The sequence below is a fragment of the Ranitomeya imitator genome, chromosome 3 (assembly GCF_032444005.1).
Source record: "Ranitomeya imitator isolate aRanImi1 chromosome 3, aRanImi1.pri, whole genome shotgun sequence".
NCBI classification, from domain to species: Eukaryota; Metazoa; Chordata; class Amphibia; order Anura; family Dendrobatidae; genus Ranitomeya; species Ranitomeya imitator.
Genome location: NC_091284.1, coordinates 435127458 through 435150930, shown reverse-complemented (window position 1 = coordinate 435150930; position 23473 = coordinate 435127458). Strand labels below are relative to the sequence as shown.

The 23473-nt window shown below is 43.0% G+C and overlaps 1 protein-coding gene across 1 annotated transcript in view; it reads left to right on the top strand.

Annotated features, from left to right (window-relative positions):
- LOC138670194 (uroplakin-3b-like) overlaps nt 1-17718 on the top strand; it is an 82607-nt gene extending 64889 nt beyond the window's left edge. The window contains exons 4-6 of the mRNA XM_069757311.1: nt 6524-6600; nt 13035-13164; nt 15060-17718. Of these exons, the coding sequence (XP_069613412.1) occupies nt 6524-6600; nt 13035-13164; nt 15060-15177 (325 nt within the window). The 3' untranslated portion in view covers nt 15178-17718. The remainder of the gene's footprint in view (nt 1-6523; nt 6601-13034; nt 13165-15059) is intronic.
- Nucleotides 17719-23473: the final 5755 nt, after the last annotated feature.

The window sequence follows — 23473 nt, the reverse complement described above, 5'->3', positions numbered from 1 at the left end:
CTCCAAGAATTTTTAAAGATTATGGAGAGTGGTTCAAAAATGTATTTTGCTATCTCTTTCAGTATTCTGGGGTGTAATTCATCTGGACCTGGAGACTTGAATTCATTTATGTTAGCTAAGTGTTTCCTCACTGTCTTTCTGTTTATAGATATCCTAGATTCTTCTACTCCTTTAATAGGACAGTGAAGATCAGTTGATGTTACCGCAGGAGTGCGGAGCAGAGGCAAAGCCGCAGAGAGACAAGGGTAGAACCACAAAGTGCATAGCCAAGAGCAGAATGAAAGCACAGAGTGCAGAGCCAAGAGCAGAGTGAAGGCACAGAGTGCAGAGACAAGAGCAAAGCAAGGTCGCAGAGTGCGGAGCTGAGAGCAGAGCAGAGAGGCACTGCAGGGAAAGAAACCACAAACAAGGAGACAGAGATAGGACAAAGTTCAGACCAGGTAATGGAACAAGACAAGGTACAAGAACAAAGACACAGGGACCAGGATATTCAGACCAAAACAAGGTAAAGCAAGGACACAGAAATGAGACCTGGATATACAACCACCTGGAGGGCAGACCAAGAAGAACAAGGCAAAACTAAGGAGTAGAGCCTCCAGAGAAGGAGAAACAGAGCAGCTCAGAAGCAAAATACTAACTGAGATAACACATTGCACAGGCCCTGTCCACTGGGTGGAGCTGCTCTAAATACTGGAGATCTCTTGGTAATTGGTCAGGAACATTTTAGGCTACATTCACATTTGCGTTGTGCGCCGCTGCGTCGGCAACGCAACGCACAATGCAAATAAAAACGCACCAAAACGCACGCTAAAACACTGCGTTTTGCGACGCATGCGTCCTTTTTTGTCGAATTTTGGACGCAAAAAAAATGCATCTTGCTGCGTCCTCTGCGCCCTGACGCATGCGGCAAAAAAGACGCATGCATTGCAAAACGCAGCACAACGCATGTCCATGCGCCCCCATGTTAAATATAGGGGCGCATGATGCATGCGTCGCCGCGGCTGCGCCCGACGCAGCCCGGCGGAACGCAAATCTGAACGTAGCCTTAGACAGGTGCACTTGATTCCTATAAGAACCAGAGCGTTCAGGCGCCGCCCCCCTATGCACACAGCCAGGAAGCATGCAGTGAGCAGAGGCACAGAATATGGAGCTGGCAAGAAACAGAAGCCACAACAGGACCTGGAGCAGTGGGTAAGATAGTGTGAGAGATGAGAGGCCATGCCGTGATGCCAGCAGAGTTGTTACACTGGAAGACTTGCAGTGCTAAATGGAACCATGAATTCCAGCAATTCCACCTCTGAATGGTTTAAGAAAAGCAAAATTAAGACTTTGGAATGGCCTAGTCAAAGTCCTGACCTTAATCCAATTGAGATGCAGTGGCATGACCTTAAAAAGGTAGTTCATGCTTGGAAATCCTCCAATGTGGCTTAAGGCCCCGTCACACTTAGCGACGCTAAAGCGATCCCGACAACGATACGACCTGTCAGGGATCGTTGCTGCGTCGCTATGTGGTCGCTGGTGAGATGTCAAACAGTGCGATCTTCCCAACGAAGTAGCAGCGATGCGGCGACCTGTACAACGATGTCGTTGGTCATTGCGACCCTGTCACATGGCAGCTATTATGACGATTCAGACCTCGATGAGGGACGTCCTGTGTGACGTTGTAGTCACACAGGTGTGCATTTGCGTTGCCTTTTCCGCGCCCATTCAGTTCCGATTGGTGGTTTGCAGATTAAGGAAAAATGAAAACGCATTTGAGACCCCAAACGATACCTACCGTGCACAAAATATAGGTGTCAGAAGAACCGTTGAAGAATAGATAAATCGAAGAGGAGTCGCAGGCCGGAGAACTCTACAACGATCTGCAAACCACCACACGGTCAGGAACAAAGGATGGAAGCGCTACTATGTCGCCTTCTGCTGAAGGCATGACCGCCAATCAGAACGCAGTAGCGACCATCAATCGGAGCGGAGGGGTGGGGAAAAGGCAACGCAAATGCACACCTATGTGTCGGTGTCTGAGTCATCAACGAGGTCGTTGGTAAGGTGTCAAACACAGCGATGTGTGCTACCCAGCGGGACCTCAATGATCAAAAATAGGTCCAGGCCATTCCGACATGACTAGCGATCTCACAGCAGGGGCCTGGTCGCTGCTACGTGTCAAACATAGCGAGATCGCTACTGAGGTCGCTGTTGCGTCACAAAACTTGTGACTCAGCAGCGATCTCGCTAGCGATCTCGCTTAGTGTGAAGTACCCCTTAATTACAACAATTCTGCAAAGATGAGTGGGACAAAATTCCTCCAGAGCATTGTAAAAGACTCATTGCCAACCAGTTATTAGGATTAGGGGCAATCACTTTTTCACACAGGGCTCTGTAGGCTTGGATTTCATTTTCCCTTAATAATAAAGACCTTCATTTAAAAACTGCATTTTGTGTTTACTTGTGTTATCTTTGTCTAATATTTAAATTTGTTTGGTGATCTGAAACATTTAAGTGTGACAAAGATGCAAAAGAATAAGAAATGAGAAGGGAGTAAAACACTTTTTAACACAACTGTATATATATCCCCTATCCTCGTATGTATGTTACCCATCCTGGTATATTTGTCCCTTATCCTAGGCCCAATCCTGGTATATGTTCCCAGTTCTGCCCCTGTTCTTTAATGCATTGAAAAAAACAAATAATTATACTCACCTTCCCCCGCTCCCCCACCACTAAGCATCCTCTTCTGAAGCAGGCAGCTGATTTCAGCATGCAAGCAATGGGAGAACATGACGTCACTGCCGTGCGCCCTGTCACATGCACGCTGACATCAGCTGATGGCCTCTGATTGGCTGGCAGCATGCATTGCCACACACGGACCCAACAGATCTCTGTACCACAATACACTTCAGCCGAGGACGCACATCCAGTTGAAGTTTGTGCTGGTGTCGGCGGGCCCCCGGTCACAACCTCTGCAGCCATGGTCATTATGCCCCATCTACTTTGCCTCCTCCCTAAATGACACAAATTGCGGTTACAGCAGTGACTTGGGTCATGCACAGTAATCTTCTGCCTCTGTTCCATTACCCTGGCGTCACGCTGTGTGACCTGAAGTCTAACCAGCTGAGCCTTTCCCTCCGCAATCTCACAGCAGAGGCATGCACTTCAGCCATGTACAGTGAACTTCTGCTTATGTGCAATCACTTGCCAGCTCAGCACTATAACACAACATAGCAGCACAACTACTGTGAGATCTGTCAGTCAGACTTCAGGTCAGCACAGAGTGATGTCAAGGCAGTGGCACATAGGCAGATCACTATGCATGCCAAAAGGGATGGCAGCAGCCACAAATTTGTGTGATTTAGGAAGCAGGTAGGAGGAAAAGGAGCACTGCAGAGACTATAACCACTCCACTGTGTTCATGTTATCGGATGGCTGGGCTAGACTTCTCAGCACTAAGTGCACGCCTGTCCGGCTAGTCTAACTAATTATAACATGCTGCACCAGAATTACAAAAGCAATGCTGTAATTAGTTAATAGAGGTAAATCCTGCTGTCAGGCACCTTTTAAAGATAATCTGTCACCCCCTGGGATGTGTATAACCTATTAATATGGGCATACAGGTGATAGAAATGTTAACTTAGTCCTACCTGCATGCCTCATATTAGCGGTCTTGTTGTTGAGAAATCTTATTTTATTTCTTATGCTAATGATTTCTTCCAGGCTCTGGGGTGTGCAGTGCCTGGAAGAAATCCCTGCCCCCTGTCTTCATTATAATATCACCCCCTCCCATGCACGTCACAGTGCCCTCCACAATTTCCGCTCCAGTGACCTCAGGCGTGCGCGACGATAAGGTGCTCTCCCCACATTCTCCCTGCATAGTCATCACTAGGAACTGTGTGTATACAGTGGGGCAAAAAAGTATTTAGTCAGTCAGCAATAGTGCAAGTTCCACCACTTAAAAAGATGAGAGGCGTCTGTAATTTACATCATAGGTAGACCTCAACTATGGGAGACAAACTGAGAAAAAAAAAATCCAGAAAATCACATTGTCTGTTTTTTTAACATTTTTTTTGCATATTATGGTGGAAAATAAGTATTTGGTCAGAAACAAACAATCAAGATTTCTGGCTCTCACAGACCTGTAACTTCTTCTTTAAGAGTCTCCTCTTTCCTCCACTGATTACCTGTAGTAATGGCACCTGTTTAAACTTGTTATCAGTATAAAAAGACACCTGTGCACACCCTCAAACAGTCTGACTCCAAACTCCACTATGGTGAAGACCAAAGAGCTGTCAAAGGACACCAAAAACAAAATTGTAGCCCTGCACCAGGCTGGGAAGACTGAATCTGCAATAGCCAACCAGCTTGGAGTGAAGAAATCAACAGTGGGAGCAATAATTAGAAAATGGAAGACATACAAGACCACTGAAAATCTCCCTCGATCTGGGGCTCCACACAAAATCCCACCCCGTGGGGTCAGAATGATCACAAGAACGGTGAGCAAAAATCCCAGAACCACGCGGGGGGACCTAGTGAATGAACTGCAGAGAGCTGGGACAAATGTAACAAGGCCTACCATAAGTAACACACTACGCCACCATGGACTCAGATCCTGCAGTGCCAGACATGTCCCACTGCTTAAGCCAGTACATGTCCGGGCCCATCTGAAGTTTGCTAGAGAGCATTTGGATGATCCAGAGGAGTTTTGGGAGAATGTCCTATGGTCTGATGAAACCAAACTGGAACTGTTTGGTAGAAACACAACTTGTCGTGTTTGGAGGAAAAAGAATACTGAGTTGCATCCATCAAACACCATACCTACTGTAAAGCATTGTGGTGGAAACATCATGCTTTGGCACTGTTTCTCTGCAAAGGGGCCAGGACGACTGATCCAGGTACATGAAAGAATGAATGGGGCCATGTATCGTGAGATTTTGAGTGCAAACCTCCTTCCATCAGCAAGGGCATTGAAGATGAAACGTGGCTGGGTCTTTCAACATGACAATGATCCAAAGCACACCGCCAGGGCAACGAAGGAGTGGCTTCGTAAGAAGCATTTCAAGGTCCTGGAGTGGCCTAGCCAGTCTCCAGATTTCAACCATATAGAAAACCTTTGGAGGGAGTTGAAAGTCCGTGTTGCCAAGCGAAAAGCCAAAAACATCACTGCTCTAGAGGAGATCTGCATGGAGGAATGGGCCAACATACCAACAACAGTGTGTGGCAACCTTGTGAAGACTTACAGAAAACGTTTGACCTCTGTCATTGCCAACAAAGGATATATTACAAAGTATTGAGATGAAATTTTGTTTCTGACCAAATACTTATTTTCCACCATAATATGCAAATAAAATGTTAAAAAAAAACAGACAATGTGATTTTCTGGATTTTTTTTTCTCAGTTTGTCTCCCATAGTTGAGGTCTACCTATGATGTAAATTACAGACGCCTCTCATCTTTTTAAGTGGTGGAACTTGCACTATTGCTGACTGACTAAATACTTTTTTGCCCCACTGTATATACAACAACCACAATATGTATGGTAATGTTCCACCATAAGGGCAGATGTCAATAAAAAGAAGGGTCAAGCAAGACGGATTTAAATGTCACTAATTTATTTTAAATCTTCTGATTTAAATGGGGAAGACTGCAGAAATAAAAATGCACATATAAGCCACAGCCATGGAACCTGAATGTACAGTGGCTTGCATAAATATTAGGATAGGATAATAGGATAATTTCCTATTACGGTCACAACAAGCTGATAGCTCTACCAAGACCCCAGGGCTGGAGCGGACTCCTCTATGTCTTCTATTGGGTTCCTATCTAATTTCTGGCACAATGCAAATAGATTTCATACAGACATCATATTTACTGTTGCCTGAATCATGCCTTAATAAGACAAATTAATCATTACATTGGTATACAGTGATTTTCGTGCCAACGATGTCTGAGGAGTTTTATATCAAGTTAATGGTGTTAAATAAGAATATGACTTTGGTTTTGCCAGATTGGCTTTAGTTTCCGAGATATTTTATAGTTAATTCATTACAACAGAATTTTGGCTTTAAAAAAAATCGCTTTTATAGCATTATAAGCCTCCAAATTGAAATACAAAATAATTCTATGGGATATTTCATTACCTAAGACACTGATAGAGTCAAAAGCTATTGCATTAGTTACCACACAAGTCGCATTGGTGGAATGCATTATTTTAATGGATGAATTATCTCAAAAACTAGAACCAATTGAGCAAAAGTAATGTTTGATTGTTTTTTTTAACTCTGCACCCTCAAAATACCCTAAATCCATTCAAAAAAATCTTGGCAGCTGAAAAAAAAATTGTTATTGTAGACCTGTGTAATTCATTACCCTATGTGGGAATTTTGATTATGTCTTGAGAAATACTGGTAGCCTTGGAGGAGTAAATGTATAAAAACATCGCTATTCTCATCTTCATGTTTGCTAATGATTTATTTTGCATGAAATAAAATAATTAATATGTAATAACTAATATACGGTACCTTTCTGCAATTTAGGGTGAGATTTGTTCTGCTGGACAACATAGGAGTATATGACAAAACACAATGGTCAGAAGAAATTAAGCTACTGAAAGGTACTACTAATCATAGTGTCTTAATGCTCCCACTCTTTGCCTTTTATATACTGGTTACTAATTGGATTGGATATTTTAAAACTCTCTGGTGTATTAATTTTGACTTTATACATATGATGGGGATAACTTACTGATCACTTGGGGGCTGCAGCCGGATCCCAACAATGGGGCGTAGCTGAACGCTATCTGAATGGAGAAGAGGTCAATCAGAAGATAGCTCTTGGTTAAACATAGGGGATGAACTTAAATTGTGGAAAACCCCTTTAAAGGGTTGTCTCTAACAAACCATTTTGTCATATGCGTCATTAGAATAAACCGAAAAATAGAGTGTCTATCTATTGGAACCGAACTTTATTAGGGTGAGACAGCTGCTACAAAAAGCAACTCTTAGAGCTCGTTCAGACAAGTGTTCTATGCGGACATATGGTGTCCATGTAAAAAAATCAGACAGCACACTGAATAATGTAATTCAATAGGGCTGTTCAGATGAGTTCTTACACACGGACCGAGTGAGGAAAAAACAAATCACAGCACGCAACACTATCTTCCACATTTTGGATGAGATTCTCCTATTCAAGTCAAAGGGTGCACAAAAATTCAAGTAATCCCATCTGTATAGTATTCTAAATATATTATACTTTTATGGATACTTTGTCATTATTAACATAGTAAACTGTAATTGGTCTCACAAATGTCAATAATTGCTGATGTAGAAACACAGATGCCATATACATGTAAAATACGGACACATGGATGTCATATAGGTAATAATACAGATGAAAATTGGCAGAATTAGGTCAAACATCCACCCTCCTACCTGCTTGGTTTCCCTCATTCTCAACCCTCTTTGTTCAATTGAGGGCTCTGGATTCATAGAGCCAATGAAGGGCGGCGATAGATGGAAACCAAGCAGGTGGGAAGGTGTTGTTAAATGCTTGGCCTCTCCGTGATACACCGAGTGGCAGGACTGTGGCAGGACTTAGTTTGCACAGTTGTTTTCTGCTGATAGAGTCCCTTTAAATGGGTTGTTGAGGCATAGGTCATCAATTTGAGATTGCTGGGATTCCGACAACTGGCAACCCACCAATCAGCTGTTACTTGGTGGCCAGATGACAACACATGGAACGAAGGTGCAAAGCGCAGTGCCATTCACTGTGAAGTGGCTGCTGCCAGGTTCTGCATTACATCTAGTAGCCTGCTGGCATTCTTGTAAGGATGGATTAAGAAGGCCATATTGGAAATCGGCCCAGTTGAGACCACAAATTTCTAACGTGATTGGCTCCATGTGCTCATCTGCATTGCATGGGTGCCGGAGCGCCTTTAAATCACATGTATTACTGAGATTCATAAAAAGTTCAAAGTATTGCATAATGCTTTTTTTTCACTCAGACCGTATAGAAAATCGTCCATGTGCACTGGGTCTGTGTGCAGTTCATGGTGCATACTTATTTGAACAAGCCTATATTCTAACACCAATTGATTGAAAGGGGACCTGTTGCTAAGTAAAGTGCACATATGGCCTTATTGGCACTGCGATACTGATTAAAACGATATCTGTGGTGAAGAAATCTGTTTTGTGGCTTTTGTGTAATCAGGGTTTGAAGTTTTCTTATAATCATAACTTTGTCCATTGGGGCAGGGGGACTGTGGAGCAGGGGGACTGTGAGGCAGGGGGTCTGTGGGGCATGGGACTCTGGGGCAGGGGGGCTGTGGGGCAGGGGGGCTGTGGGGCAGGGGGACTGTGAGGCAGGGGACTGTGGGGCAAGGGGTCTGTGGGGCAGGGGGACTGTGGGGCAGGGGGACTGTGAGGCATGAGACTGTGGGTCAGGGGGTCTGTGGGGCAGGGGGACTGCGGGCCAGGGGGACAGTGGACTGTGGGGTAGGAGACTGCGGGGTAGGTGTCTGTGGAGCAGGGGGACAGTGGGGCAGGAGACTGTGTGGCAGGTGTCTGTGGAGCAGGGGACTGTGGGGCAGGGGAACTATGGGGCAGGGGGACTGTGGGACAGGAGACTGGGGCAGGGGTCTGTGGGTCAGGTGTCTTAGGAGCAGGGGACTGTGGGTGGGTTTTTGGCACTGCCACCTGCAGCTCCTGTTGTCTTTATTGTCCTCCTGGTTTAAACTTCTCATCGATGCCGTCCTTACCACGGGAGGTGCTTGCACACATTTATCTCCTGTAGCTTCCAGGAAAATGGCACCGGTGGCAGATATCATTTTAATTAGTATCTAATTGCCAATATGGCCGTGTGTGGTTTACTTTGCAAAATCCTACTGACATGTTCTCTTTAAGGCCGGCGTCACACTCGGCGTAAGACAATACGGTCCGTATTTTACGGCCGTAATACGGCTGTAATACGCAGAAATATTCCCAAAATAGTGATCTGTATGTCATCCGTAGGCAGGGTGTGGCAGCGTATTTTGCACATGGCATCCTCCGTATGTAATCCGTATGGCATCCATACTGCGATTTTTTTCTCGCAGGCTTGCAATATTGACATCTAATGGATTTATGGGCTCAAATGTTCGTTAAAACATATATACAGTATATATATATATATATATATATATATATATATGTCATTGAGACACACACTCACATATATATATATATATACAGTGGGGCAAAAAAGTATTTAGTCAGTCAGCAATAGTGCAAGTTCCACCACTTAAAAAGATGAGAGGCGTCTGTAATTTACATCATAGGTAGACCTCAACTATGGGAGACAAACTGAGAAAAAAAAATCCAGAAAATCACATTGTCTGTTTTTTTAGCAATTTATTTGCATATTATGGTGGAAAATAAGTATTTGTCAGAAACAAACAATCAAGATTTCTGGCTCTCACAGACCTGTAACTTCTTCTTTAAGAGTCTCCTCTTTCCTCCACTCATTACCTGTAGTAATGGCACCTGTTTAAACTTGTTATCAGTATAAAAAGACACCTGTGCACACCCTCAAACAGTCTGACTCCCAACTCCACTATGGTGAAGACCGAAGAGCTGTCAAAGGACACCAGAAACAAAATTGTAGCCCTGCACCAGGCTGGGAAGACTGAATCTGCAATAGCCAACCAGCTTGGAGTGAAGAAATCAACAGTGGGAGCAATAATTAGAAAATGGAAGACATACAAGACCACTGATAATCTCCCTCGATCTGGGGCTCCACGCAAAATCCCACCCCGTGGGGTCAGAATGATCACAAGAACGGTGAGCAAAAATCCCAGAACCACGCAGGGGGACCTAGTGAATGAACTGCAGAGAGCTGGGACCAATGTAACAAGGCCTACCATAAGTAACACACTACGCCACCATGGACTCAGATCCTGCAGTGCCAGACGTGTCCCACTGCTTAAGCCAGTACATGTCCGGGCCCGTCTGAAGTTTGCTAGAGAGCATTTGGATGATCCAGAGGAGTTTTGGGAGAATGTCCTATGGTCTGATGAAGCCAAACTGGAACTGTTTGGTAGAAACACAACTTGTCGTGTTTGGAGGAAAAAGAATACTGAGTTGCATCCATCAAACACCATACCTACTGTAAAGCATGGTGGTGGAAACATCATGCTTTGGGGCTGTTTCTCTGCAAAGGGGCCAGGACGACTGATCCGGGTACATGAAAGAATGAATGGGGCCATGTATCGTGAGATTTTGAGTGCAAACCTCCTTCCATCAGCAAGGGCATTGAAGATGAAACGTGGCTGGGTCTTTCAACATGACAATGATCCAAAGCACACCGCCAGGGCAACGAAGGAGTGGCTTCGTAAGAAGCATTTCAAGGTCCTGGAGTGGCCTAGCCAGTCTCCAGATCTCAACCCTATAGAAAACCTTTGGAGGGAGTTGAAAGTCCGTGTTGCCAAGCGAAAAGCCAAAAACATCACTGCTCTAGAGGAGATCTGCATGGAGGAATGGGCCAACATACCAACAACAGTGTGTGGCAACCTTGTGAAGACTTACAGAAAACGTTTGACCTCTGTCATTGCCAACAAAGGATATATTACAAAGTATTGAGAAGAAATTTTGTTTCTGACCAAATACTTATTTTCCACCATAATATGCAAATAAAATGTTAAAAAAACAGACAATGTGATTGTCTGGATTTTGTTTTCTCAGTTTGTCTCCCATAGTTGAGGTCTACCTATGATGTAAATTACAGACGCCTCTCATCTTTTTAAGTGGTGGAACTTGCACTATTGCTGACTGACTAAATACTTTTTTGCCCCACTGTATATACACTGTATTTATATTTCATTCAGCGCGAGATATGTGAAAAGCGGTGATGCGCCCTCTGCTGGTTGTCCTCATATGAACTCGAGCCTGGGAACTTCTCTGATTTTTTACCCACGCTCGAAGGACATCCAACAGAGGGCGCATCACTGCGAATGAAGGTAACTACAGGTCATTGACCTACTTTACATTCATTCGCTGGGGTCTTACAGCCAGGAGCACAGCTGCATTATAGCAGAGCTCCTGCCTGTAAAAAATGTTAACCCCTTCAGATGGATTTACATCGTGGGACGTGACAGATCATCGGAAGGTATGAGATATTGTTGTTTTTTTATTTTTCCTTTGTTACAGAATGAGGGTCTTCAGGTGGATTACCAGGATAATAAAATATTCCAACAACCTGTGTTTTTATTTCATTAAAAGACTTTGTAATAATGTGTTTGTGTTTTTTTAAACCATTTCAGACTATTGGGTTAATAATGGATAGGTGTCATAATTGACACCTCTCCATTATTAATCTGGCTTAATGTCACCTTACAGTAGCAAGGTGACATTAAGCCTTCATTACCCCATATCCCACCGCTACACAGGAATGGGAAGAGAGTGGCCAAGTGCCAGAATAGGCGCATCTTCCAGATGTGCCTTTTCTGGGGTGGCTGGGGGCAGATGTTTTTAGCCAGGGGGGACCAATAACCGTGGACCCTCTCCAGGCTATTAATATCTGCCCTCAGTCACTGGCTTTACTACTCTGGCAGAGAAAATTGCACGGGAGCCCACGCCAATTTTTTCTGCCATTTAACCCTTAAATTTAATAGCTAGAGCGCATCAATTTTGCACATACACACTACTAACATTAGTAGTGTGGAATATGCAAAAAAAATGGTGATATGAGATGGTTTACTGTATGTAAACCATGTCTCATATCATGTCGGGTTTAGGAAGGAGATAGCAAAAGCCAGCAATTGAATTACCAGCTTTTAAGCTATCTAGCGCTGTATGAAATATTAATATATATACATATATGTGTCTCAATTATATATATATATATATATATACCTATTCTTTGTGTACACATTTATTCTACCTATTCTATTGTAACCTGTCAGTGTGATTTTACTGTACACCGCACTGAATTGCCGGCTTTTCTCTCTAACACCGCTGCGTATTTCTCGCAAGTCACACTGCTGGTCCATGTGTAATCCGTATTTTTCTCGCCCCCATAGACTTTCATTGGCGTATTATTTGCGCAATACGGTGACAAACGCAGCATGCTGCGACTTTGTATGGCCGTAGAAAGCCGTAGAATACGGATGCGTAATATACGGCTGATAGGACCTGACCCATTGAGAATCATTGGGCCGTGTGTAATGCGTGTTTTACGGACGTATTTTATGCGCTCATACGTCCGTAAAACTCGCTAGTGTGACGCCGGCCTCAGTGTGTTTTTTACACTGTCTAAATGTCTGTGTGATAAAAATCGCAGCATAAACTAGTCTCTTCTATTTTGTGGATGACACTTGCCCAATCAAGTCTATGGGTGCGCAAAAAAAAATGCACTGCTTACGGATCATGTGTATTGCATCCATTTTTTACAGATAAATGACCATTATTAGCATAGGAAAATGTATATGGTCTTGTACATGTTTCTATCTGTTGCCATGCAGATGTAAAACCCAAACAGATAGCACATGGACGCAATGCAGATGACAGTATGGATGAAAATGTCTGCTTTTATCTGGATGAAACAAGAGTTTTTCATCTGTTTGTCTGAACATAAATATACTGGAAATTGTTTTACTTTCTTATTTTGGCCCAATAGCCATTTTCTAAATCCCTTGAAATCTCCTTTTAAAGAGATTTTGTACTTGTACACCTTTTTATTCTAACTGCTATGGCTGCTCAGACGCGGTTCAATCTCTTGAATATGACGGAGATGCTATACCAGACTCAATTCACACTGTAAAGTGAAAAGGGCGCCTTTCTTCTGATTTTTTTACATTCTATATTTGTAGAAAAAACAATAAACAAAAAGTTATTAATCAATATCCATCCATATTAAGCATTTTATTGTTGAGAACATGCTCTGTTGAAAGCTCATCATGGCAACCGTTATTGTCATTGCTCCCAAAAGTGAGTTAGCCTTCCCTGATAAACACATTAGGTATGTGAAATTTACAATAAAACATGCTATTTCTAATATAATATATTTTTGCAACAGAAAAACCATTTCAAGGGGACGCCTTTTGGTCTTCTGGTCGAAGTGGAGGAATGATTGTCCTAACTTCTATACTCTGTGTCTTATTGGCTATTTTGCTGGTTGCCTTGATTGCTGCACTATTTACTGGAAGGTAAGACTATGCTCATGATACTATGTCTAGACAAAAGCATACAGAAATTACTTCTATGGGGTTAATCATAGACATGGACCAAAAATGAGTGCTACCTTGTGGCTAATGGTACCGTTACACTAAACGACTTACCAACGATCACGACCAGCGATACAACCTGGCCGTGATCGTTGGTAAGTCGTTGTGTGGTCGCTGGGGAGCTGTCACACAGACAGCTCTCTCCAGCGACCAACGATCCGGGGAATGACTTCGGCATCGTTGAAACTGTCTTCAACGATGCCGAAGTCCCCGGGTAACCAGGGTAAACATCGGGTTACTAAGTGTAGGGCCGCGCTTAGTAACCCGATATTTACCCTGGTTACCATTGTAAAAGTTAAAATGGTAAAAATGACGTCACCGCTGTGCTCTGCTTTATGGCCGGCGCTGACAGTGCAGGGAAGCTGACGGCGGGGGACGTGACAGACATCGGAATGTGAGTATGTACTGTTTTTTTTTTAACTTTTACAATGGTAACCAGGGTAAATATCGGGTTACTAAGCGCGGCCCTGTGCTTAGTAACCCGATATTTACCCTGGTTACAAGTGAACACATCGCTGGATTGGAGGCACACACGCCAATCCAGCGATGACAGCGGGTGATCAGCGACCAAAAAAAGGTCCTGATCATTCCCCAGCGACCAACAATCTCCTAGCAGGGGCCTGATCATTGGTCGCTGTCACACATAACGAGATCGATAGCGGGATCGTTGCTACATCACAAAAAGCGTGACGTTGCAACGGTATCGTTAACGAAATCGTTATGTGTGAAGGTACCTTAAGCTATAGAAGACAACATACTGTGAGAAGTCAATAGAGATGTTTGCACTCCTCCACATTGACAGTCAATAGATTAATAATCTAATCATTAAGTCTACTCTAATCATTAGACAATACAGTTATTTCAACTAAATCCAATTTCACTGGGGCCGACCAACCATCTTATAAGTATGACGATGTCCTAACTGTCAAAGTGAAGAAGGATCAGGCATGTTGGATTTCAACACAGCTGATCTTTGTGTTTTTATGTCTTATGTATTTCTATGCTTTTCTGCTTTCCCAGGCACTTAAGTTGTAGACATGTTTCATGTGTAAGGGCTTTCATGTCTATACACCCACCATTTTGATTTCTACCGAATTGTACCAACAAATAAATAATAGACATAGATTTGGCCCCTTGGAAATATTAGCTTGGGTAGAATAAAAGAATAAATGATACAGAAGTTGAGGAAAGCCGAGGCACAAAAACAGCAAATTCTTGGTAAAAACCTATTCTTTATTCCATGTCAATTAAATAATGAACAGGAAGACACAGTGGGCGACATTTCGGCCATAATTGGTCTTTATCAAGCCCAAAAAAATTCATACAGCTTGATAAATGACAATTATGGCCGAATCGTTGCCTGCTGTGTCTTACTGTTTGCTTTTTAATTGACATGGAAAAAAGAATAGCTTTTTTTTACCAAGAATTTGCTGTTTTTGCTTCCTTAACTTCTATATTACTTTTGGACCTGGTAGGAGGCCCTGCACAACCGGTCAATTGTGCATATGAATTTAAGATTGGACAAAGAAAAAATGATAGATAAGATTCAATGATTCTCACAGTAACTGTGCAAATAGATGAGGCAAGACATATTATATCGATGGCTGCGTGCCAATAGATACACCAATGTAAACCAGACTCTAACATTGATTTGTAAGAAACCTTCACATTGCAAACAGTTGTCAGGAAAGTTTTTCAAATATTTATTTCTTATGATCTACAGTACATTAACAGAGCAAAGACTTTGAGACATCCATTGCAATGTACAATGGTTTCCTATTTATGACCATTGACCTTTCTTTTTCTTTTGATTGCAGCCGGGACATTTGCTGGAAGAGATCAATGGACATGAAAAGTAATATCACCAGCAAAATGGATTTTATGTCTCGATCCACATATAGAACACATTATGACCATATGCATTTAGTATCTTGAAATGAATATGTTAAAATATGTGAATACCTTTATTACATACAGTGCTGTGAAAAGTTTTAGTCAGGGGTGGAAAAAAACGCTGCAATGTAAGAATTCTTTAAAAAATAGAAGTGTGAAAAGTTTTTTTTTATCAATTAACAAAATGCAAAGTGAATGAACAAAAGAAGAATCTAAATAAAATCAATATTTGGTGTGAACTCCCTTTACCTTCAAAACAGCACAAAAGCAGCAATTTGTCTAGATACACTTTCACAGTTTTTGAAGGAACTTGGCAGGGTGGTTGTTCTAAACATCTTGGAGAACTAACCACAGATATTCTGTGGATGTAGGCTTGTGCAAATCCTTTTTCCACACCATGTAATCCCACACAGACTCAATGATGTTGAGATCAGGGCTCTGTGGGGGCCATATCATCACTTGTCCTGCGGCAGAATAATATTTTGAGCCAATCAGATGCCTCTCTGATGGTATTGCATGAAGGATAAATATCTACCTATCTTTCCCAACATTGAGGACACCAAGATATAGGCAATGTTGAGGACCATAGACGCAAATAACAAGGATTTCTGGAAGTGATGATATGACCCCTACAAAGCTACAAATATATTCTGCAGTAGGATCATGGCCCCAAACATACAGCAAATTAGGAAACGATCTTCAGAGTAAAGAACAAAGAGCCATGGACGTGGTGACATGGCCCCAAAAGAGCACTGATTTCAACATCTAGTCTGTGTGGGATTACAAGAAGAGACAGAAAGATTTGTGGAAGCCTACATCCACGGAAGATCTGTGGTTAGTTTTCCAAGATGTTTGGAACAACCTCCCAGATGAGTTTCTTCAAAAACTGTGCACAAGTGTATCTAGAAGAATGTACAATATATTGTATTGAAGGCAAAGGATGGTCACAACAAATATTGATTTGATTTCTTTGTTTATTCACTTTATATTTTGTAAGCTGATAAAAATAAACTGTCAGCACTTCTATTTTTTTAATTCATGATAACTTTTCAGCATTTTTTCCACACCTGCCTAAAACTTTTGCACAGTACTATACATTGATGTCATCCTTTTCCTTAAACCTTTCTTATCAGACGACGCAGTTTAAAGGGTTAAAAGTCTATTTTGTTGCCTAAAAGCGAAATAAGTCAGAGCGAGATTGGATCGCAGTGCATGGACTGGCCAGCGGCTCTCCCAGCCTGAGTGTGACAGCTTCATGTATTTCAATCCAGCCGTTACGCTCAGGTTGGGAGAGCTACTGCCCAGTCCATGCAGTGTGTTTTGATCTAGCTACTATTTATATGGCGGTCTGACTGCGCCCTAAGATGCACCCATCTTGTCACCTCCCCAATGTCAGTGCCAGAATGCAGCAAACTGGATAGAGACACAACAATATAAAGATAATGATCATGCAAAAGAGATAATTATATCCAGCAACATATACAGTACGTCTTTAATATCCACCTTCTTAATCCACCTGCCCTCATAAATTACCATGGTCCACTTTTCTCCTGTTTTGTGAAACATATTTAATGCCTTTATTTTCATACTGTATATAGGCAGAAAGCTGCCAATCAGTGGTGTGGGCGAGATTATACAGAGCTCAGCATTAGAGGATTGCTGGATCTTCAGCAATTTTATCAAAATTACACCAAGCAGCCCAGTTAGTGACACATCGCTGGAATCAGAATCTATTTCCCTACATCTTGCTACTCTCAGATTACAAAAACCTGGTGACAAATTTTCTTTAACAATATATTATCGTTGTTTTCGAGCAAAGTTTGTAACCACTTCCATTCAAGCAAAGCAATTGCCTTCAAACACTGGGTGCACTTTCTATAGCATATCTTAGGCTGGGTTCACACTGCGTTGTGTGAACTCGTTTAACGGACTACGTTACACCGCGGCATAACGCGGTGTAACGTAGTCCGTTAACGCCGCCATTACTTGCAATGGCGAACGCATCGCTAGCGCACGCCCACAATGGGCGTGCGCTAGTGATGTGCCGTCATTTGAGTGACGGACCCGAGACGCGGGCTGCAGCGTTTCCAGGTCCGTCACTGCTAGCGCAGATGGAGCTAGCAGAAGCTCCATCTGCGCTAGCGCTGTGCAAGCACCGGCACTTGCGATAGTGCAGTCCGTTTAACGGATATGTTGAACGGACTGCACCAATGCAGTGTGAACCCGGCCTAACTGATCACCCTTTAGTTGTCCTTTACAATTCTATTAATGTTTCTTTTTAGCAAAACCTGTAGTGGAAAAGGCTGGGTGACAATGAATAAACCCCAGAACGGCATATCAGCACTGTAATAATGGTATAACATTTTTTTGCATACTGAAGGACTTTGAGGGAGAGCTCTATAAATCACTGCGTACTCTCAGTAGCTTTAATAATGGCTGACAAATAATTTATATGTATGTCTAATTTCACGTTACTTTACTATGTGTTGTATTACCTAATCACAGTTATTTCCATGTATGTACTGCATTTTATGTTATTCTAACCAATAGTTTAAGCCAATAAAATAGTTTTATGCCAAATAATGTGCGTTAATATTTGTGTGTTTTGACTAGTTAATTGGTTGGGTGAAGAAGGTTTAAACATGGGATATGTTTAACCATTATGTTAGTTTGATAAAGACCCAGACACAACCGATTGAAGGGTCACAGCTTTGCTTTTTTTTTCTATCCGAACTCTGGCACACAAAAAAAAAACCAAATAACAGTGGACGTGGTATATCTGGACAGATTTATATGATTCTGTGTATGTAAATATTGTATATTCTTGATTCCATTGTCAGACAATTCTGCACTGTGCCGACTCCTGATGGATCATCGTGAATGGATGTTTTTGATTATGTGTATTGGTACTTGGTTCTGACCCGTTTTGCGACCTGACCCTGCATCTGGATTCTTTTTTTATCTTCCTGTATACTTTAGAAACGTATTCTACTACTGCTAAATATTGTCCTTGGCTTACTCTTAACCTTCCTGCCTCGTCCTGTTCTAATGTTCACCAGCTTGAGATCTGTGTATGACCCGACTCTATCTTTGTCAGTTTAGCTGAGGAGCCAGACGTGGTTATTCGGCTTCTACTCCAGTATTTGTGGACTCCTTGTAGCAAAGTCTAGATCCCTGTATAAAGTGAGTCCTTGGCTTCCTGAGGTGTTCCTCAAGGTTAACAGTTTGGCTAGCAGCATGGTTGTGACTTAACAGGGTATTCCCATCTCTAAAATGCCTTTAATGGGTATTCCATCTCCAAGATCCTATCCCAATACGTAGTGTGTATAATAATAATATTAGCAAATACCTCCAATTAGAAATGTAGAATAGTTCTGAACTGCTATGTTGCTTATTCATGGACAGGCATTGCAAGACCTTAGGTATCCATGGTTACAACCACTCATATAGTGGCAGTATACATACACCCAGGCTCATATTGTAGAGTGTCCAGAAACCATGTCCTGAGCACTACCAAATCCTGCTCCAAACGGCAATATCTCATACAGGAGAACAAAGGAGCTTACAGATAACAAGTTTAAAAAGTACAAAATTTTATTAAGACACTGAAAAACACACACTGACAAGTACATACATGAAATAAAATAAGGACACTAAAGACCATCCCTATACCCCATCCTATCCAAGGAGTAATGTAATGTGCTAGTAAAGCAGATGAACAACCGTGTGCCTATATGGACAATGGGTCAATGTAAGCCATAGACCTCACAAAAGTGCATATGAGGTCAAGGATAGCAGCCAAAGTAACTCTGAATAGTACTATCCTAAAAGCGATCCAAAGTCCAGGGCATACTACAAAGAGATCTACCAGACTGCCAGTAATGTAAATGCCACTAGCGTAAAAAGCGCAGTACAGATAATCTCCGATGGTTCCTCTTACCCAGGTAGAGAGATGGATAACGTTAGGCGAGGGGTCTCGCCTAACGTTATCCATCTCTCTACCTGGGTAACAGGAACCATCGGAGATTATCTGTACTGCGCTTTTTACGCTAGTGGCATTTACATTACTGGCAGTCTGGTAGATCTCTTTGTAGTATGCCCTGGACTTTGGATCGCTTTTAGGATAGTACTATTCAGCGTTACTTTGGCTGCTATCCTTGACCTCATATGCACTTTTGTGAGGTCTATGGCTTACATTGACCCATTGTCCATATAGGCACACGGTTGTTCCTCTGCTTTACTAGCACATTACATTACTCCTTGGATAGGATGGGGTATAGGGATGGTCTTTAGTGTCCTTATTTTATTTCATGTATGTACTTGTCAGTGTGTGTTTTTCAGTGTCTTAATAAAATTTTGTACTTTTTAAACTTGTTATCTGTAAGCTCCTTTGTTCTCCTGTATGAGTCATATAGTGGCAGTTAGCTAGTTGTTAGTGGTCATAACCATGGATACCTAAGCTACTGTAATGTCCAGCACATTGTAAGAGACATAGCGAATCAGAAGAACTATAATACATTTTTAATTGGATATATTTCCTAATATTATTATTATTACACCTATTGAATATTGGGATAGGATCTTGGAGATGGGAATACACCTTTAAGTACACAGGGACACTGCGGCTGTGTCCCTAATTGTTAACCAGTCACTCTGTGGCCACCCTGATACAACAGGGTGACTGGTAAACTTGTCAATGAACTGTACACTGTAAAATGAAAAATCCCTCCATTCTTGAAAACAGAGAGGATCTACTATATAATTGTCTAAGGGTCACTTCCGTCTGTCCTTCTGTCTGTCACGGATATTCATTGGTCGTGGCCTCTGTCTGTCATGGAAATCCAAGTCGCTGATTGGTCGCGGAAAAACAGTCACGACCAATCAACAATGAACACAGTCCGGAAGAAAATTGCCGCTCCTTACTCCCCGCAGTCAGTGCCCGGCGCCCGCATACTCCCCTCCAGTCACCGCTCATGTTGTCGCAGGTCTCGACCTACTCTCTGATGAGTCCACCGTAGAGATGATGTCACGGCACCGGAGAGATAAGACACAGTACACCAGGCATGCATCTGAAGTAGCTCTACTTTATTTGAGCTTACACACACTTTTTATGCATACTTATGTCGGAAGCGGATTCACCATATATGGGCTAAGTGTCGGAGAATTTACTCCCTGTGTTTTTGCAAACATATTTTTCTATACAAAACATTATTCGTTATCTACAAGGACATTTCATCCTCCATGCTCTGCTACAATTTGAGCAATAACAGCAAAATGAAGAATAGTGAATAACAACTTGTTTATCTGACCTTGAGTAACTCTTATACAACATGGAGGCAAGCAAGATAAAATGGATCCTGCTATAACAAATTCCCCCATTTTATTCACTATCTACTATATAATTGTCTAAGGGTCACTTCCGTCTGTCCTTCTGTCTGTCACGGTTATTCATTTGCTGATTGGTCTCGCCAGCTGCCTGTCATGGCTGCCGCGACCAATCAGGGCCGTCACAGTCTGGAAGAAAATGGCCGCTCCTTACTCCCCGCAGTCAGTGCCTGTCGCCCGCATACTCCCCTCCGGTCACCGCTAACACAGGGTTAATGCCGGCGGTAACGGACCGCTTTATGCCGTAGGTAACGCATTCCGTTACGGCCGCTATTAACCCTGTGTGTCCCCAACTTTTTACTATTGATGCTGCCTATGCGGCATCAATAGTAAAAAAATGTAATGTTAAAAATAATAAAAAAACAAAAAACCTGCTATTCTCACCCTCCGTAGTTCGCCGAGCTGCACGCGCCTGCCACCATCTTCCGTTCCTAGCGATGCATTGCGAAATTACCCAGAAGACATCTGGGTAATTTCGCAATGCATCCTGTGAACGGAAGATGGCGGCAGCTGTGCACGTATCGCCGGAGCTTCGCTGGATCCCAGGGGTGAGTATATAACTATTTTTTAATTTAATTATTTTTTTAACAGGGATATGGTGCCCACACTGCTGTATACTACGTGGGCTGCGCTAGATACCGCATGGCTGCTATATACTACATAGGCAGTGTTATATACTATGTGGGCAGTGTTATATACTACGCGGGCAGTGTTATATACTACGTGGCTGTGCTATATACTACATGGGCTATGTTCTATACTGCGTGCTATATACTATTTGGCCACTATTATATACTGCGTGGGCAGTGTTATGTACTACGTGGCTGCTATATACTGCGTGGGCTGTGCTATATATTACGTGGGCAGTTACACTGCATGGCCTGTGTTATATACTACGTCGCCTGTGTTATATACTGCGTGGTCTGTGTTATATAGTACGTGGCTGTTATATACTGCGTGGCCACTGTTATATATTGCGTGGCCTGTATTAACGCATCGGGTAGTCTACAATATGTATATAGCAGCCACAGTATATAGCACAGGCTACATAGTATTTTGATGATCTATCTTTAGGATGAGCCATCAATATCAGATTGATGGGCATCTAACACTCTGCACCCCCACTGATCAACTCTAATTAGCTTTGGCAGCCCCCAATATAAGCAATACACAAAGTTGTATTCAGCTACATTTGGTGTGTAGTGGCCACATCCTCGTATGGCAGATCAGCTCATTTTTAGGCCGGGGTCACACTACAGCATAATAAGGACGAGTGATATGCGATAGAAAATCGCATAGCACTCGGACCAGTATTCCTCTATGAGGCAGCTCACATCCCTGTTTTTTCCTTGGCCGTTTTCAGTGTGCGAGTGAAATCGTAGCACGCTGCGATTGTCACAGACACTCGGCCGAGACTTGTCTCACTCGCACCCATATAAGCCTATGGGTGCGAGAGAGACAGCGCACACCACTCAGATATCATCCGAGTGATGTGCGTTATACGCTGACCCCGGCAATGGAGGAGATGGAGAAATTCATTTCTCCGCCTCCTCCGCAGCTGTGCTCCGATCCGCTCTGTGTGAGAGGCTCAGAACACAGACGCATAACACTCGCCTCCCTGTCGCAGCAGAGCAGGAGCCGAGGGTCAACAGCATATCGCATCCGATGCTCTTGCATCAGATGCAATACGCTAGTGTGACCCCGGCCTTAAAGGTACACTGTCACCTGAATTTGGAGGGAACAATCTTCAGCCATGGAGGCGGGGTTTTGGGGTTTTTGATTCACCCTTTCCTTACCCGCTGGCTGCATGCTGGCTGCAATATTGGATTGAAGTTCATTCTCTGTCCTCCATAGTACATGCCTGCACAAGGCAATCTTCCCTTGCGCAGGCGTGTACTATGGAGGACAGAGAATGAACTTCAATCCAATATTGCAGCCAGCATGCAGCCAGCGGGTAAGGAAAGGGTGAATCAAAAACCCCAAAACCCCGCCTCCATGGCTGAAGATTGTTCCCTCCATATTCAGGTGACAGTGTCCCTTTAAGCGAATAGTAGCTGATCTGCAGTTCTTGACAGCAACCTCTACATATTCAATGGAGCTGTGCTATTCAGCTTCTTTCACTGTTCCCATTTTTACTGCCTCAAGGGCTAATAACAGCTGCTTGATGGGAGCGCCGGACCTGGATCGCTCTGATATTGATGATCTTTTTTAAGTATAGGTCATCAGCATTATCCCTTTCAAAGGATAAATACTGGGGATATCTGCCAGCACCAAACTGACCGCGGCTTTCTTTTTCTTGCTGGTATGCAGAACTATAACAAGCACGTGCCCACTGGAAGGTTTTGTCTTTACAATTAGTTTCCATACACTTGACTATGGCAGAACAATCCCACATGGTGCTAACATTTCCAGACTTCTTTGGTCTTCTCTTATGGGCTAAATGGACCTTCTGAGCCTTCCAGGCCCAAAGTGCATCCCCTGCCCCCACTACAGCTACTCCCTGGTTGGAGGACTGATGGCTGTTGGCCGGGTTCGGCACAATCCTGACACTAAGCGAGGCTGTAAAATGTGGAATTTTGTAAGATGTAAAGACTCTTAGGATTCAGTAAGACGTTCGGTGTGCTAGTCTTATGGAGCTGTCTGCTGGAGTAAACTGCGCCTAATCCTGAAGAAGGGCTTGGTACCTAGTGGTTGAGGAACATCTTACACCTGCCGAGCACCTGCGCCACAAACGCTCCTTCAGTCAGCGGCTGGTGCACATTTCTACTATAATGTGGTCCATTTTGTGGCATGGTGTTAACACCCTCTGTTCCACCTCTGCCCACTGTGGTGGAGCCGGCTGGGACTGGCATAACAACAGTAAAAAACGCTTCATATTAAGTTAAAGCAAAAATATTGCCACGTTTCAAGTTTTAAGGCAGAATTCTGGCGCAGACTTCTTAATGAAGTGGGG